The following is an 18,320-nucleotide window of genomic DNA, read 5'->3' on the forward strand; positions in this document are numbered from 1 at the left end:
CGTATAAGTGAAAGCAAAATAAAATAGAGGCCCTTTGATCCCAGGGCAGAAATCTCGGTAGTATTTGGTCACAGACTCACTCACAGGACAGAAATGAACCCAGGTGTTCAGAGTTTCCGACACCTTATATCTGTTCTGTTGTTTTGACTGAGCTACGAATGTGCGAGTCAGTGGGTGTGACCGCGTAATCTCTGCTTGGTGCAGTAGTTGGTACTGAAGAGTTTCAAGCAAAACTATCTAATTCTAGAGACAATTGTGAGAAAATTCTTCATTTCAAAACGGATTCTTCATCACATCTGCGTCTGCTTTTGTTTCGACGAGAGAAATGATCAGCATAGGAGCTAGAGCGTGTAACGCTGAGTGGGCCTTCAACAAGATAAATGCAGGCTCCTCTTTGGGCCTTTCAAGCAGAAATGGGCCAAATGGTCTAACGGGCAAAACCCAGTGTTTGGAGATGGACTTTATCCCTCGGCTGCACATCTATTTTTTTTATTACCTGTCACTTACATAGTCGTAAAAAAGTTTTTTAGAAATTGATAAGATAAAGTAATATGAGACATATCATTCCACAGATATACAAGTTTAAATTTGACTTTCATAATTTGTAAAAAAAAAGTTAAACTGAAACTAATATACGCACATTTACAGTTAAATTTGTAATTTTTTATAACTTATAAAAGTTTAATTTAAATTTACATGTTTATCGAGAGATATATCTTGTATTAATCTATTTTTTCTATTTTTTAATTTTTAATAATTATTTAGATGATAAACATGAAAGAAGTGGATATCCAACTACGTGAGAAAAATTATTTTCCCCATATATATTCTAGTGCAAGTAATACGGACTTGACTTCTTGGCAACTCGCAAGTCTAAGTGTCTAACTAGTTGGCTACTGGCATATCAAGGGCGTGTTTGGTTGGTGGGAGATGACTGGATGGAAGATGTCCATCCAGGTTTTGACGCGTTTGTTTCGTGGGCGAAACTGGATATGGTGGTCCAGAAAGAGAATATTTCACGAAGATGTTGGATGGGTGTATCCGGCCAAATTGGCCGGATTAGCTCATCCACCTTCGCGAACCACGATCATTAGTGATTGTTTAGTGATAATTAGCTTGTTTTGATATTAATTAGTAATTACCAAGTTTAAATTAGTGTTAACTAATGATGATAGATATATTTAATTGATAATTTATATTAATTATGATAAAATCTATGATGATTAATTTATATTATTATTTATTAGTAATTCAATATGTTCATCCTATCCATCCTTATCTATCCAACCAAATAAAAAAATTGGATCATTCTATCCATCTAACCAAACATAAAACTAGATCACTATATCTCTAAAAATATGGATGGCCATATTCCATCCTACCTTGACCACCAACTAAACGCACACTAAGACATTATTATCTTGTGCTGAGCTATGATTAGGATTTACCACAGGATACAACCAGGGTAACTGCTACGAGGGTAATTGCCGATGGCGTTTGATGATTTTCGTTTGAATTTAAATTTAAAAACGACGGAAGAAATTCAAAACAAAACCTGCAAATAGTGCATAAGTTTTACTGTTATCTTAGGGGACAAAGTTTGTGAAAATGATGAAGTTTCCTTTATATTGCGGAGCTCCACCGAAATTTTAAAAAATGGAAAAAGAAACAATAGATGGATTGGAATATGATTCCTACTTTATTCAAATATAGAAAATATAGCAATGGTTATTCCAAAAACTTCATACAATATTATATAGTTTTTCTAGAGATATACAAAGTTTTTTATATATTTTCTAGAATCTTCACAACATTTTACAATTTTCAGTTTTTTGGTTTTCGGCTTCAACACACCGTGGTGACCTGGTATCGTGGAATTCAAAATTTTGAATTCACAATTTTTAGAATACGGATGTGTTGTGGGTTTTTGCTGTTACCATGGTTACTGCGCTACGGCCAGAAGTCGGTAATGGCCTAATGGGCTAACGGCGATTGCGTGAACCATGACTATGACTATGATTTTATCATGTATTTTTTCAGGGTTCTTTTATCATCTTTAAAAAGTACGTTTCAAATTTTTGGTAAAAAAACTCATTTTTTCAGAAACCCGTTATGAATGCACTTGAATTTTTTTCGCAATCGCCTAGTTCCAGTGATGTGTGGCTGTGGGTTACGGCAGCTTTTATTGCGTCGTTATCTGGAGGTAGTTTTAGATGCCATCACATCTGCGTCTGCTGGTGATGTGCTTTAATCATGCAAGCCCAAAATTATCCATGATCCTGTACGTGCTCTTGGATATTAGGGTGCCAAGTCGCTCCACGGGAACCAACAGAAATTGACAGTCAGAGAAATAATATACTTGCAATTGCATTGACGTTTGATAAAATGAAGAATATTTTAGTCCTTATGATTTTGTATTGTTATGGGGTGATTGTTTATGTTTTTCATGGCAAAAGCCAAATGGTATATTTGCAAGAAAATAAAACTTTTATATACGCATTTTGAACGATCTAAAGCCAATGCTGATAAATAAACTTTGGTGAAAAAACTTAATATCAACTTTAAATTTAAGATTAAAAATTTAAATTTTTAGCAAACATAGGAGAAAGCGAAAACTTGGGGGTATATGTGCATGAGGAATTAAAAAAATAAAGTTATTTGGAAACGAGGAAGTATCTGATAAAACCCAAGGTTACAACTACAAGGGTTTGTTCAGCGACTTTTTTCCCCAATTTCCACTCACTCGTTATTATAAACATGCTTCCTAAGCTGTTAATTTTTTGGTAAAAAAAATCTATAGAAAAGTTGCGTTAAAAAATTATGTTGGTAATTTCAAGTTTTAGCCTGTACTTAATTAATAATGTATTAATCTGATGCTCTATTTTATGTGCTAAGGGAAGGGTTCCTAACCTCTTCAAGAGAACAGAGCAGGCCTCCTTTGATTTACAGAAGGAAAAAACATACTCCCTCCACGTGTAAATATAAGACGTTGGCTAGTTCAAAAATAAACTAGCCAACGTCTTATAAAAAAGATGGGAGGAGTATTAACTTTGGAGGATTTCAATCCTACAAGAAAAGTTCCTTTAGAAGCTTTTGAAAAAAGGAGTAAATATTACCATTTTCTTTGAAACTTCAATGAATTATAAAGATTTCAGATAAAAATAAATATGAGGTCCTACCTTATGTTTTCTTTTTGTCAGGACTTCAAATTATGTTTCTCCTATGTATCAATCATGCGATAGTGTTGAAACTTTTATGTATTTTCAATTTATATAAGAGTCTACTGCACATGTCATTTCATTTATAAGTTTTCTATTCCCGTATGTTTATAATCATGCGTTTTAGGGGACCCTAAAACCAAGCCCCCGCGATTTTGCACTATAACAGAAAACGTGATATTCCTTTAACATGCAATTTGTCAATTAATCCCAACATCGTTGCAAAAATATCTCATCCGTACAAAAAATCTTTCTAACCTAATTTTAGAAAGATTACCTTGCTTTGAGACCGAGGAAGTAACATCATGTCAGACGTGTCCAGACTCTACAGAAGCAGCATATGCATGAAACAGAAAATACCAAAAGAACAAAGGCTTTTAGAATGGTTCGTATCAGAGCCAGTTCATAGTTCAATAGTATAGCAACTACTAGCTCCAATTTATCTATAGTTAATCTAATAACCAATTTATATAATAGTTACCTATAAAACATGGTCCCACATATCATACACACATTTTGTCTTGAAGCCCGTGTGCAGCTGGCTACAAATTAGTAGTCTACCTCTCTTCTCTCTCCTCTTGTCTCTTTAAAATATGCTTATAGCTAGCTTATAGTATGCTATTGTACCCGCTCTTAGGGTTATCATTTTGCTACTAACTTCGTCCTAGAAAAACTTCATTTTTTCGATTTCCGTGTCTAACCTTTTGACTATCCATCTTATTTAAAAATTTTATATTTTTTTTAAAAACATTAGTCACGTGCAAAGTATTATTCATATTTTATCATCTCTTAAAAATATTAATCACAAAAAAGTTTCAAATAAGATGAATAATCAAAGATTATATCAAAAACTAGAAAACAACTTATTTCGGGATGAAAAAAGTATCTCGTAAAGAATGAAACAATATGTTGAGAAAAAAATAATTTTTAAATAAAACTTTATGTGTTCTTGGTGATTAAAAGCAAATATTAAACAATAAACTATAATAGAAAAGTAAAATAAAAAATAAATTTAGACTTATAAATATAAACATAACCGAAAAAAGATCATACCCGGTTCCTACCACAGCGATTATATCACAGGGCAAACTACCACTGACGCAGTGACGCCCCCCGCCAAACAAATCAAAGTCTACCCGTCGCCACTCCCCAAGTCTCCCGAGTCCAAACCACGAAAGCAGAAGCGCGTCCCGTCTTTCTTGACGGTTCCGAGCGCGGAGGTGGCCTGGTGCTGCTGGTGCAAGCGCAACATTGTCGTGTGCGACCAGTCCGTCCACCGTACGTGACGACCTCGCCACGACGCCATCTCCCTCTCTCCCCCGGCAGTTTCGTTTGCTCGTCTCCGCGCTGCGCCGGTCTCGCTCGCTCGCACTTCGGCCCCGGGCCGGGTAGTGAGGTAGGTGGCGACTCGGCGCGGCAAGGGTACCGAATTACCGATGACGTCCCCGCAATTCTTGACCCTTCCTTTCCAAATTCCGCCACCAACACGAGGCGAGCCCTCGTTTCCAAGTCGTCCACCACGACCGTGCTAACGCTTACACCCGCGTAGCTGGCTGGCTAGCTGCTCTCGCTCTCGCTCTCCGATCCGCCACCTACCGCGCGCCATCGCTGAGTCCTCGCCGAGTCCTAATTTATATTGTGCTACCAACCATCGATCCGCCGATCACACGCGCGTGGTCGATTGATTAGCTCTCTCCCCATTTGCCATGGGCCTCTGATGACGCCCCGCGCCTCACGCTAGCGAGCCGTCGTTTGCCGCCTCGGACGCGCGGGGGGACGTTGGCTGGATCAGGGCGGGGTGGTTGTGTTCGCCGGGCATGGCGTCGATCAGATCGTGCGTGTCGGTGAAGCCGGCGGCGAGCCCGGTCAAGTACAGATCCGCGAGGGTCGGCGCGGCCGGCTTGGAGCCGAGAGGCCTGCGGATATCTTGCTCCTCTTCTTCTTCGTCGTCGTCGTCCTCGTTGGCCTCAGGTGCTGATGGTTGCGGAGATGTTGGCGCAGGCTGCGCCAGCAGCAGCGGCAGGGGGAATGGTGCCGTTGTTGGTCTGGTTGGCGATGGTTGGTGGGGGAGGAGGGGCGGGCAGCGGGTCGTCGCCATGTGCAGCGCCGGCATGGAGGGAGTCCGGCACGCCCCCGCCGTGGCGAGCGTGCCGGCGGCGTCGGCGTTGCCGGAGCGGGCCAAGGTGGTGGCGCTGGTGGCGGCCGTGATGCTGCTCTGCAACGCCGACCGGGTCGTCATGTCCGTCGCCGTCGTGCCGTTCGCCGCGCAGTACGGCTGGTCCAGCTCCTTCTTGGGCATCGTTCAGGTACTTGTTCGGGCTCTTATTTACCTTGCCAATTCGTTCCAGCTCTTCACCTCACCATTGGCACATCGCATAGGTCCAATTCTTCCGACCTCAGGGTATGAATTGCTGCTCTGTCACTGCCAACAAAATGTCCCAAAGGGACCAAACCATCATTAGTTCATCATAAAAACAAAGTCAAAGAAGCATCAACATCACAATTGCCATAGGAGAATGACTGAAACATTACAAATTCAGTACTATGTAGTACTACTTTAGGAGTAGAGTGTACCTGCCTTTTCTGTGTGCAGGTACAGTGCATCCGTGCATTGACCTCATGTCAGAGAACAGTAAATTAGAGGGATCTCATCCCTTACGAACATGCTATCTTCGTAGCATTCTTTTGAGAATTAAGAGCGAAAATGCCATTTGCTATGGGCTTCACACATGAATCGTGATGCCGTTTTCTATGTGTAACATATGCTTAGTTTTTAGTGGCCTCCAGATAGATAGTGTCGGGTTCACTTTGGAATAAATCAATCTCGTCGGGAAGAAAGGTCAGGAAGCAACTTGAGATGGAATCAAGCACCGATATCTCCTCCTTAGTGGAGTGTTAAAATTTGATAATTGGAATACTGAAACAGTGTGGTTCACCCTTGCCCCTTTTTGTGATAGAGTTCAGCTTCACCTGGTGATAGGGAACTGGAATGTTTAATAACAAATTATCAGCTAATGCTTGAATTCTATTGCAACATTTGATATCATTCAACAACAAAGAATTTTTCCTTGAATAAAGAACAACAAAAGAATATGTGTACGGTTATCTCACTTGGGGAACAATATGTCTTGACTAAATGAAGGTTCAGATAAAGTCATCAAAACAACCAATATGCCATAATACTCTACAGTTTCTCTATGAAATTGTCGATGTGCATGACCAGCTAGGTCAGGACAAACACAACTTGTTCTCTTATTTTTTTTTGCCGGGTTGGCCGAAAGAAGGCCAACTTAATTTCATTAAGATCGAAAGAGAATGTACAAGTACAACTTGTTCTCTTATTATAATGTCATGTGTGGTTAATGATATCTAAATGGATTGACTTGAGGTTAAATCTTATCACTTGTACAGTCATCGTTTCTTTGGGGATATGTCTTCTCATCCATGGTTGGGGGAGCTTTGGCAGACCGATATGGAGGGAAGAAGGTGATGGCAGGTGCTGCTGCTCTCTGGTCCTTGGCCACTTTCCTCACTCCATGGGCTGCTTCTCAATCCACCATTATGTTGCTTGCCGTACGTGCCCTCTTTGGCCTTGCGGAAGGTGTTGCGTTTCCAACAATGAGCACTTTCTTGCCGAAGTAAGTAGCTCTGAATCATTTTCTATTGATGCCAACTCTTGTTAGAAATTCTGGGAAGAATGTATTGATGCAATAAACACAATCTCAATTTGGGTTTTCAATCTCATTTTGAACACAAAACAGGTGGTTCCCAACACATGAACGTGCTACTGCTGTTGGTATTTCCATGGGAGGTTTCCATCTTGGAAATGTCATAAGCTTCTTGGCAACACCGATTATCATGTCGCATATAGGTCTTGCCGGGACATTTGCCTTCTTCGCATCACTTGGCTACTTGTGGCTCTCTGTATGGCTGTTCAATGTCGAAAGTGACCCTCTTGACAGTCGTACAATAAGCAAATCTGAGCTGCAACTAATCCTAGTGGGCCGAAGTACATCAAAAGTTCAGGGTAGCAAATTCCCATCCTTACGAGATCTGCTGTCGAAGATTGAAATGTGGGCCATCATTGTAGCTAATGTGGTCAACAACTGGGTAAGATTTTAATGAATCAGTTCACAACAATTTGGTGCTGCCTCGTCTAAATGTTAACTTCTGCAAGTTCAAAATACCATGCAGGGCTATTTTGTACTACTATCATGGATGCCCGTCTACTTTAAAACGGTATGTTGCCTAAGATGTTCAAATTGGTAACTGTGACAACGCTGCTATTAAGCTATTATTCCTGGCTGCTATCCGACAACAGGTTTATAATGTCAACTTGAAACAAGCTGCATGGTTCAGCGCCATACCTTGGGCAGTCATGGCTCTGTCTGGTTACGTCGCAGGAGCTTCTGCAGATTTCCTGATCAAATCTGGTTTCTCTATTGCACTTGTTCGGAAGATCATGCAGGTAACAGCAGCACCTGAAATTAGACTTGTACATTACTTGGAAGTTACCAATAACTTAGCACAGCCAGAAACATAAAACTTACCACATTTTTGTTCCGTATTTATGCTTGGGACAGTCCATTGGTTTCATCGGGCCAGGTGTGTCACTGCTTTGCTTAAGATTTGCCCAAACGCCCTCGGTTGCTGCAGTCTTCATGACCATTGCCCTGAGCTTGAGTTCGTGCAGTCAAGCTGGGTACTTCTGTAATGTACAGGTAGTGTTTTCTACATTATCCTGCTAGTAGCAAATACCAGCTCAACTCGAACAACCTTCGTTTTCTTTTGTATCACCACAACTACAACTGTATTCCTATCTGACCAAAATGTGTTTTTCCTTTTATTGTTCGAGCAGGACATTGCTCCCAAATACGCCGGATCTCTGCACGGTGAGTCCACAAACTCGATCATTACACAAGACCCACACCACAGCAAAGAACTCCATGGATCTTGGATCTCTTGAATCTGACATCTCTTCTTCTGCTTGAACAGGACTGACGAACGGCATCGGGACAGTGGCCGCCATAGTTAGCACCATAGGAACGGGCTACTTCGTGCAGTGGCTAGGATCCTTCCAGGCCTTCCTCACCCTCACGGCGGTGCTCTACTTCAGCGCCACCGTGTTCTACAACACCTACGCGACAGGCGACCAAATTTTTGACTGAGATGGAAAGAGTACTCTCGTGTAAAATCTCCAAGTAGCGTACTACCGTTGCTTCTCTCCTATGGCTGAGCCAGGAAACGAATGAACAGATATCGATTGATTGATTGACTGCCAGTTTTTGGTGTAAAATTGGGTCGCAACAGCGGTTTCTTTCGAGGAAGTGAATCGCTAATACAGGGAGACACTCGTAATGCGGTTTTCTAGGTGTTCGACGAAATTACCGTGACGGGTGCAGACGAGCCGCCGCCCACGCGCGCGGAAGGAGGCGCCGGGAGCGTGTCGCGGCGGTGCCCACGGAGCGCGCGCGGATGGCTTGACGCCGGTGCTGTGAGGAGGATGGAGAACGCGAAGAGGGGATCAGCCAAACTGACCGGCGCCCGGCCTCCGCCTCGCCCTCCCGCAAGCTATCGTCTATCGGCATGTGTGGGGCGATTCTCCTAGCTTCAGCTTCTATCAAAAGCTGTTTTTGCCAGAGCTGTCCTAAACAGTTTATAGCTTTTGAAAATCTATAGTTACAGATTCTCACAGCTTTTTATTAGAATCTAAAGCTTTTCAAACAGACCATATGGCTCTGAATGGGATGGTGTGGATGTGGCGTGTCCGCTGGTGTGGTGGACGGCGGGGGCGTGGGGCCGTAATGCACTTGCGTGCCTGTTGAGTCTGTTGCTCTCGGCAGGCAACGACGTGGGCCGGTTGGATGAGACACGACTGAGGGAGGGCGCCTTGGAGACTTTGCCAATTTTTCGGCCGGCCCAGCGAAAATTTTGCCTAGATCCACATCACGGTAAAAATGGCGTGAACCATTCGTGAATCCACCGGATCACCGCTGCGGATAGTGGATTCCGTGATTCCATCATTTATCGCCCGATTAGAATGTGATCCTTCCTAGGTAGTACTGTTCACTTATATATTTTAGAGGAAAAAACGAAAACACGTTTTTACAAACGAAAAATAATTTACAAGTAAAACTTTTATATACGTGTCATAGCGACTCAAAAGGAAAATATATAAAACAAACCATAATGAAAAACTACAAAATTAAGTTATAAATTTAAATTTTGACTTACAGGCAATTACATCTATGAATAGATGGTACGAAACGAAACGATGAGAGCCATACGTCTTACTGGATTGGATTTATATATCAGTGACTACTAACTTAGAGGAACTAATTTCTATAAAATGTTTGAAATATGGTATTTTGCTCATGTTTATATTCTCGTTGTTCTTGAGTTTAAATTAGTGTTCAGAATAGTCCAGATGACTATTTACCGCATAGTGAATTTATTTACACGAGGTTTTCTTGACGATTGATGATTTTTATCTTACAAGGGAATTTGTCTTTAAGATAAAAATTGTTAGATATCTCATCCGAAATTTAATATGCAATATATTCATATTATCATAATCTATAGTATTTTACTATTATGATTCATGGGTTTCCTAAGAGCAGGTTCAGTAGTAGACTATAAACCAGTTATAAACATATTTTAAAGAGATAAGAGGGAAGAGAGAAAAGAGGTGTGCTACTAATCTGTAGCCAGCTATACACGGACTCCAAAACAAAATATATGTATGACATGTAGGACCATGTTTTATAGCTAACTATTGTATAAATTGGCTATTAGATTGACTATAGATAAATTTAAATTGGAGCTAAATAGTTGGCTATACTATTGAACTTGCTCTAATATGACTTCTTTTTTTTCTCATTATAACTCTTAGATTTCCCTATATATCTCATATAAGCTAGCAATTATGCTCCTCCCGGGTTATTATCGGTCGTTATCCATGATTTTTCCACAATAGTTTCCACCTAAAAAAATCTGAATCTCTAGTTATGTCTATTTTTCCTAACAAACAGTGAGCATCTGAACCCGGTCCAATTTCCTATCTCAGGAATCACTAAACCTGACAGAAATAATTTGGCAACGGCCCACTTTCTATGGATGCACGGAGAAAATAGCCTTACAGCAAAGACAAAAACTGACAGACCTGGTGGCTGGTGCTCAATCCACTCCGGTGATACTGAGTTTTGAGTATGAGAAACAGTGAAGTTGCATACAACAAGTTCACATACAGCTGTGAGCAGTACAGATTCATGCCTTATAAACCTTGCAGCGCTCTCATTTATCTACCTTTGTCTGCCTTCATCTGGTATAAAGAAGTGGCTGCATTATGTGCTCTTTATTCTCTTCAGATAATTTACCCCACACGATAGAAGAGAACCCGGTTGTCAGGTCTCAGGAGTCACTCCTGCTAGGCTTGTTTGAAACTGGAACAACCTGGGAAAGGACATGGTAGAGTAGTAAGTCGCAAAATGACCATATGCAACTAGATCTTGGCTAATCCACGTAATTTTTTACCACCATACCGTCTCTGATGATGGTATCCAATCATTTGTTGCAGGGTTGCTTGTGCAGCGAACAAGACTGTCAGATGAGTAGGCAACACTTGTGACGTTGAATGAGTTACCATTGGGTCTTTCCACTTTGATAAAGCCTGTACCAGTCTGTAAAGCAAATGATTAACGCGGCCATTTATAGAGTAATGTTATAGAATGCAGATAGTGGTGAAATTAGAATTGGTTGCAATCTAGAAAAGATACACATGTTAGTAACCCTGAGCTGAATGAAAACAACCATCACATAAGACCAAATAATCCACATTCAGAACATTGGAATTTCCAAACAAGCATCAACCACTAGTTCTCTTTGCACAACGAACTGCTAGATAGGAGTGCACGATTATAAATTCTTTCATGGAAGATGGCCTGTGTGTTGGAATTGCAATGGGGACTGGAATTGATAGATATACAGCTTATGTAAGCACTTGGTTGCTGTAATGGTTTTTTGCAGGCTAGTATCCAATTACTCCCCCCATTCCACAATGCAAAATATTCTAGTATTGTTTAGATTCATATGGATCAATGGATAAATCTAGGTAGGGTTAGAAAGTCTTACAAGATGGAACAGAGGTAGTATAATATAATTTGGAAATATTTCAAAGAAAATGTTATGGCACTCAAGCTTTAAAGGTTCCCGAGCAAACTAACTTTCTTCTCTGATAAATTTATGACTAAATGCATTTTTCCCCTAGAAAATGCAAGTCATTCAATTCAAGACGTCAAATAAACATTTTATTGATCGATTGATATTTGATCTCCAAAAAAAGAAAGGTCCAGAGACCCCAAAAAGTACATTGCACAAAACCACAAATTCTACATCGACGATTTCCTTACTGATACACACAATAGCTCTGGAATATCAAAGTTCTCTGAAAACATTAGTATATGCCACACACTCACATATACAGGCTATAAATTTTATGCTTCTTAAGCTCGATAGGCACAATGATACAAAGCTTACCGTGTGATGCTGCTTGTCGATGCAATTGAGCCCGTCGTAGTATTGCGTCTCCACATACTCCTCCCCGTTGACATCCCCGCCGTCCAAAACCAACTTCTACACACAGTAAATCAAGCACCACGCTTACATCGATCGATTCAGCAACCAAACAAACCCAGAATTCCACAGCGATGAACGGGAGCGTACACCTGGGGTCTGGCCTCGAGGTCGCGGAGCCGGCGAAGCTCCGGCAGGTCTCCCCCATCGGCGCCGACCTCCGACCCGGCCTCGCCAGCGTCCGACGGGTCGCTCCGCGGCGGCTTGGCCGGGCGCCTGGGGGCCACGCTGTCGAAGTAGCCCCGCACCTCGGCCTCCACCCGCGCCGCCTCCTCGGGCGGCAGGTGCGGGTCGCTGCGCGCCGGCCGCGTCGTCGCCATGGCGGCCTCTTCCTCCCTCTCCCTCGCGCCGCTCGGTCCAAGTCTGCCTCGGGGGTTGGCGGGCGGTGGAGTCGGCCGCCGGTTTCCGGGGGCAGGGGAGGCTACCCGGTTTTGCGGGCGGGGAGCTGTCCGGCTGACCGCGGGGTCCCGGTGGGTTGGCGGGTTTCGGATGATTTGCCATCCTCCGGCATGGCGCATTCCCAAATGCTACTTTCTTCTTCGTTAACTTTTAACTATTTGCCACTCGTCTTATAGGTTTTGTTGATTCAGTGTCATCTTTATCTATTTTTGTAGGATTATAGCTATATAGGATCTCTTATCTTGATAATAATTATTTTCTAATTATTAATTTGAATTTAAAATTTTATAATTATATTTTTACATGGAAACTATTTACCTATATTCTAAATTGTACTTGTTCATAAACTCTTTTCTACGTAATATTTAATTTATAATTCAAATCCCAAATACTTCTAAATTGTATTTATATATTGAAAATTATTACAAATAAAACAATTGATATTAAAATTGATATTGAAGAAATATTCCATCTATAAATACAATTTGTAAACAACTAAAATTTCAGTGAATCAAATTAGAAATACAATTTAAGATTTAAAAATAAAAAAGGTCCATGTGTAAATTAAGATAAAAGGTCAATATATAAATACAATTTAGAAGCATCTAGAATTTTTAAATTATAAATTAAATATTATGTACAAAGACTTTATGAACAAGTATAATTTAGAATATAAATAAATGAGTTCCATGTAAAAACATAATTTAGAAAATTTAAAATTCAAATTAACAATTAAAAAATTATTATTATCAAGATAAACGATTTTGTATAGCTATAATTCTACAAAACTAGGCAAAAGTGACATTAAATCAATAAAACCTATGAGACCGATGATAAATAGTTAAAATTCACGAAGAAAATGACATTTAGAAATACGCCTCCCGAGAGGATGGCAAATAATCCAAAGTCCTTGGGTTGGCAATGTGGCGATGTCGTGTTCACGGGAGAGATGAGATCATGAGTAGAGATGGCAACGGGGACCGGCGACCCGAGACCCGATGTGTATTTACTCCATTAGAGTACGAGTATGAACTAAATATATCACCCGTGAGTACGTAATCGGGCAAATTCCTTCACCCAATGGGTACGCGGGTATGGAAACGTTCTTATGATCCTCATACCCGTTTACCCATGGGTAATAAATACCCGCAAGTTTAAATGCATGTCATAACTCAACATCAAATTAGCCTAGACCATTAACCAAAACCCTAGATATTTAAACCATCCATACATTTTTCACCACACTATATAAATGTGTGATGTCTTAAGTATCTGGTGTCTAGTGTAATATACTATATGAAAAATATGTAATTTAGATTGGTTTAAACTGTTGCATGTATATGAGTGACCCGACGGGCAAGGTTTACCCAAGCGGGTATGGGTATAGGGAAATTTTTCTACCCATGATGGGTATAGGTATTTTAATGGTATAAAATTTTACTGGTGGATATGGATATGGGGTACCAATATCCGATGGATATTTATCCATTACTATCTCTAGTCATGAGACGGGAGAGATGGGGACGTTTGATCGCGATTAGATGGGCCTTGCTTGGGGTGGGCGAGGTGGGGCCCACTGATCCGTGCTGTGTGCCCCGCGACGCGGCGTGGTGGACGATGAATTTTGATGATAGCTCTGGATTTCGCGAGACGTCCAAGCCACCGAGAACAGTAAGGGTATTCCCAAACCCAATGATTATAGATTGTGTCATATTATTAAATAAGTTATCACATAGGATGAAAAATAATGTGACAAGTAAATAAATGAGCAAAGATAATGAAACCATGTCTTGCATGAGACATGGTTTCTACACAACATCCAAGATATCATGTGAGATAAGTAGCATTAAATTTAAGCGTGGAATAGTGGTGTTTGCATTGGAAGAGTAGTGTCTAGTACTAGTTTCTTGATGATGGGAAGTTTATAAAAACCATATCTAGTGTTATGGGTTAGGAATGGCCTAACAATCTTCATGTGGCCGTGCAAATTTGCGGTGGGTTTTTATCTTTGGTTTAAAGCGCTCGTTCTATTTCAAAATACAACTTATTTATAGGGTTAAGAGCATCATCAACCGCTTATCTATCCTATTATCTATCCTGAAAATAGAGAACGAAGACTACAAATTAAACTCTAACAAAACGGCAATCATATTATATATTTTTGAATGTCATCTATATTAGGATAGAGAATTTTTATATTTAGATGATCTCTCTCCATCCTCTAAAGAGATATAGGGGTTGTTTAGATGGGGCTAAAAAGTTTAGCCCCATGTCACATCGGATGTTTGGACACTAATTTGAAGTATTAAATATAGACTAATCAAAAAACTAATTTCATAAATGAGAGCTATTCCGCGAGACGATTTTTTTAAGCCTAATTAATCCATAATTAACAAATATTTACTGTAGCATTACATAGGCTAATCATAGATTAATTAGGCTTATTAGATTCGTCTCACAAATTAGTCTAAGATTATGCATGAGTTTTATTTATAGACTATGTTTAGTATTTATAATAAGTGTCTGAACATCCGATATGACTAGGGGCTAAAGTTTAGCCCCTAGAAACAAACACCACCATAGAGGATGTCATATATAGGTGATTTGGTGGAGTATAAAAAGATATAAAGGATGAAACTGTTTTAGATGATCATCTAAATGAAGGTATGGATGACCAAATTTAGATGAGCTGTTGGGGATGCTCTAAGAGCTTCTTTAGAATTCAAATCTTAAAACATAGTAATACAAACAAAACGTATGATTAAGATGTTACGTACAATCAAACACTGTATAAATGTGATGTAAAACACATGAATTTATAAGATAATGTGTGCATAGCTCACTTGAAAATAACATAGAAATTTGAGTTGCTTTTAGAGAGAAAAGAGAGATAAAGGGGAAGAACATTGAAATTCTTAAACAAAAATTAAAATGAGGTTGGAGCTCATGTGAAAAGTTCCTATGGAATCGAGGTATAGGATTGTGATTCAAAGGAATTTAGCTACTTTAAATCATATGTTCTAAACAATCTTGCTAGGAAAATTTTCAAGGGTTTGAATCTTTTGAAATTCCTATGAAAATTCTCCATTTCAAAGAGCCCTAAATCCTATTTTAAAACATGAGTATAAGTAAATTTTATTAAGTATTTAAAATTTAAAATTCTTTTTTATTTTATAACATGTACTCTCACACATCATTCTTTCATATTCAGCAAGGATATAATAGTCAAGAATATAATGGTCTTTTCTCTCTTACATGGCATTCGAAGGTGTCTCTATGACAACAGTACTTTAGTGTTGATTATTCCTCACATTTTTCACGCACGATTCCCAAACTGTCAAATAACATATTTTTTATAAAATGTTATATATATATATATATATATATATATATTGATCATCTCACATTTATAAAATATATATTTTTAACTTTATAATAGTTAATTTTATTGTTTATATCATGAAATAGCTATCACAAAAATTAGATATTTTTTCATCTTTATATAACGAAAAACCGCAACCATGGTGCTCTAAAAACCTCACGGAGGTTCTAATAAGAAGTTTTTCACCCAAGATTTTTCTCATATTTTTCCTTGGCTTTTGCGTGCACACTTCCTAAACTACTAAACGGTGTTTTTTTTTTGCAAAAAGTTTCTATACAGAAGTTCATCATCTTTCTTTTCTAAAATATACTTTTAACTTTGTAATAGTTAATTTCATCGTTTACACCATTAAATAGCTATAAAAAACAGATAGTTTTTCATCCATCATACGATCCCTTTACCTCTGAAATTTCAACTTGACCACTTCTATACCTATGTTGTTACATTTCTTTTATTTCACAGTTAAGTTTGTGGCAAATGTATTTAACACCCTTGATGATTTAGGTTTGTGGCAACTTTATTTTTTGGTTACTGCGTTCAACGTTGGACCATCCATCCTATTTGAAAAAATTATAAAAAACTCAAAAAAAAGTCACATGTAAATTACTATTTATGTTTTATCATCTAATAACAATAAAAATATTAATTGTAAAATTTTTGAATAAGATGGATATTTAAACACTGTATCAAAAATAAAAAATAAAATTATTTTAGAACGGAGGAAATACGTGGTTTCAGTTTAACAATAATCGAATACCTATCAGGTTCCGCAACTGCCAATATATATATTTCTTGAATTTTAAAAGTGAGTGGCATTTAGTTTACTTGCCAAAATTTTGACAATATCAACTCTGCCTATCGACCAAACTGACATATATGGTTGTTGGTTTTTTCTTCAAGAGTAAGATAGATAGAAAAACTAGCTCTAAAATTTGTTCATGTTACCCATAACTAATATGGAAGCAATATGTATAATAATAACACATAACGATATACTATATCATAGCACATCTTTCATACATAATATCTAAGAGACGTTGTTGTAACTGGTCATACAACTGTATTTTGTTTTTCATATTTATTCTCTCCTCCATATAAACATAATTATAATTTTAAGGCACATTTACATTTACATTTACTTATTGCACTCGCTTTGTAAGTGCCACAAGACATGTACACCTTACCCACTCAATACACACGCACACACGTCCAACGGTAGTATATATTTCGGTAGAAATTTTTTCATTTTTTAAACCTTTTTAATAAATAATTTTATTACTAAATCTCAGGAAAAAATATTTTCACCGTATAAACCTTTTGGCCATCCCCACTAACATTGACGTGACGAAATGACTCATTGTCTTACCACGTCACTGACATTGGCTGCCACGCCATGCTACGTCACCAACACTGACGTGGTCAAAAGGTTCAACTTTGAAAAAAATCTACATGGTGTTTAGTAATAAAATACTTGCTAAAAAGGTTTATTTAATAAAAAAATTTCATTTTGGTATGAGTAGAATCCATGATATCATGATTCATGAAACGCCAGGCCGCGAAATTAGTTGGGCTTTAATGTGGGCTGACCATGGCTACGACAGTTGATTGAGCCGTCTTTGCCGCTTGTTGCCGGACCCAAAACAAAGCCCAGCCCATATATATCCGTCGAGGCAGCTTGTCATGGATCGCCGTTGCTGCTACCGATCTGCCGCAACAGCGGTGGCTCAAGCCGCCCGCCACCGCGTGGCCGCGTGGGCGTATTCGTCGGAGCTCCGCCGTTGCATCCCGGCGCCACCCATCCCTAGTCGCAACATCTAGCACTATCAGGCTATCAGCCGCTTTCCCACACCTCGATGCTGCCCCACCTGACGGACAGTCTTAATCTGTACCTGTACTGGCATCAAATTAGTTGGTGTGTACTGTGTTCACTACGAGCACAGAATTTTGATGTGTATTCCCATTATAATACTGTCTGCTTGGAATTTAATTCAGAATCGACATCAGCGACACGCTCAACACACACCCAGGGCTTGAGCTGAAGATGACACTTCACCTGCGTAATCTTGCATGATGTGGAGTGGAGGAAACAGGGGAAGCTAACTGCAACCACAAAGTCCCAGACATCACAGAGCGCTTCTTCTGGAGTAAATGAGAATTAAAACTTCTGTGCGTCATTTCAGAAACATCCAAACATTACCAAGATGCTGTTAGGTGCCCGGTGGAACGAACGCGGATATGCGTCATTTCTACAAGACGTGAGCCCTCCATTCCAACTGCACGGATCAGACAATTTGATGGTGAGTACAGAGAACTAAATGCTGAAAGAGAGTTGTCAAGCTCCCGGTTACAGGGTTTAGTGTTCAAATGTTCCAATCTTTCTGTCAGTAGCCAGCCTAAGATACTCTCAGATGATCTCAAGAGACAGTCAGACAGAGCATGAAAATTTTGCAGATGGTGAGCCTGCAGCCATGCATGATGCATTGATGATCTTGAGCCTTTTAGCCACACATCATCTTTCCCTCACAGCTGCTACGTGATGGTTTGAAAACCTTTTGTGACCTCATATAACAAAGAGCGGTCACAACCTGTGAAGAAACCTTTATGAGAACTTTCAGCTCAACAATCCATATTGATCTCACAGCGTGCAGTTTCGGGGTGCGGAAAAGCGACAGGATATAGCATTCCTGATT

The 18,320-nt window shown here is 39.5% G+C and overlaps 2 protein-coding genes across 2 annotated transcripts; one reads left to right on the forward strand and one right to left on the reverse strand.

The window, feature by feature from the left end:
* The first annotated feature begins 4,720 nt into the window (after nt 1–4,720).
* Nucleotides 4,721–8,499, forward strand: LOC102707312 (probable anion transporter 2, chloroplastic). Its single transcript, XM_006654428.3, has 8 exons — nt 4,721–5,524; nt 6,630–6,856; nt 6,980–7,328; nt 7,413–7,457; nt 7,540–7,686; nt 7,802–7,939; nt 8,077–8,110; nt 8,214–8,499. Exons 1-8 carry the CDS (start codon nt 5,036–5,038, stop codon nt 8,384–8,386), a joined length of 1,602 nt encoding a protein of 533 aa, XP_006654491.2. The 5' UTR covers nt 4,721–5,035; the 3' UTR covers nt 8,387–8,499.
* A 1,830-nt stretch (nt 8,500–10,329) lies between these two features.
* LOC102707588 lies at nt 10,330–12,264 on the reverse strand. The gene is made up of 4 exons (XM_006654429.3): nt 11,942–12,264; nt 11,754–11,849; nt 10,760–10,897; nt 10,330–10,670 (listed from the first exon to the last, which is right to left on the reverse strand). The coding sequence occupies exons 1-4, from the start codon at nt 12,167–12,169 to the stop codon at nt 10,629–10,631; spliced, it is 504 nt and encodes a 167-aa protein (XP_006654492.1). The 5' UTR covers nt 12,170–12,264; the 3' UTR covers nt 10,330–10,628.
* Nucleotides 12,265–18,320: the final 6,056 nt, after the last annotated feature.

This window comes from Oryza brachyantha, chromosome 5 (genome assembly GCF_000231095.2).
Source record: "Oryza brachyantha chromosome 5, ObraRS2, whole genome shotgun sequence".
In the NCBI taxonomy this organism is placed as follows: Eukaryota; Viridiplantae; Streptophyta; class Magnoliopsida; order Poales; family Poaceae; genus Oryza; species Oryza brachyantha.

Excerpts from the sequence above, each read along its gene's own strand:
- LOC102707312 (XM_006654428.3), top strand. The coding sequence starts at position 5,036 with ATGGCGTCGATCAGATCGTGCGTGTCGGTGAAGCCGGCGGCGAGCCCG. Across the intron at positions 7,940-8,076 it reads GGTACTTCTGTAATGTACAG|GACATTGCTCCCAAATACGC; the intron begins GTAGTGTTTTCT and ends TTGTTCGAGCAG. Across the intron at positions 8,111-8,213 it reads ATACGCCGGATCTCTGCACG|GACTGACGAACGGCATCGGG; the intron begins GTGAGTCCACAA and ends CTGCTTGAACAG.
- LOC102707588 (XM_006654429.3), bottom strand. The coding sequence starts at position 12,169 with ATGGCGACGACGCGGCCGGCGCGCAGCGACCCGCACCTGCCGCCCGAG. Across the intron at positions 10,898-11,753 it reads TCGACAAGCAGCATCACACG|ACTGGTACAGGCTTTATCAA; the intron begins GTAAGCTTTGTA and ends TTTGCTTTACAG. Across the intron at positions 10,671-10,759 it reads GGATACCATCATCAGAGACG|GTTGTTCCAGTTTCAAACAA; the intron begins GTATGGTGGTAA and ends GTCCTTTCCCAG.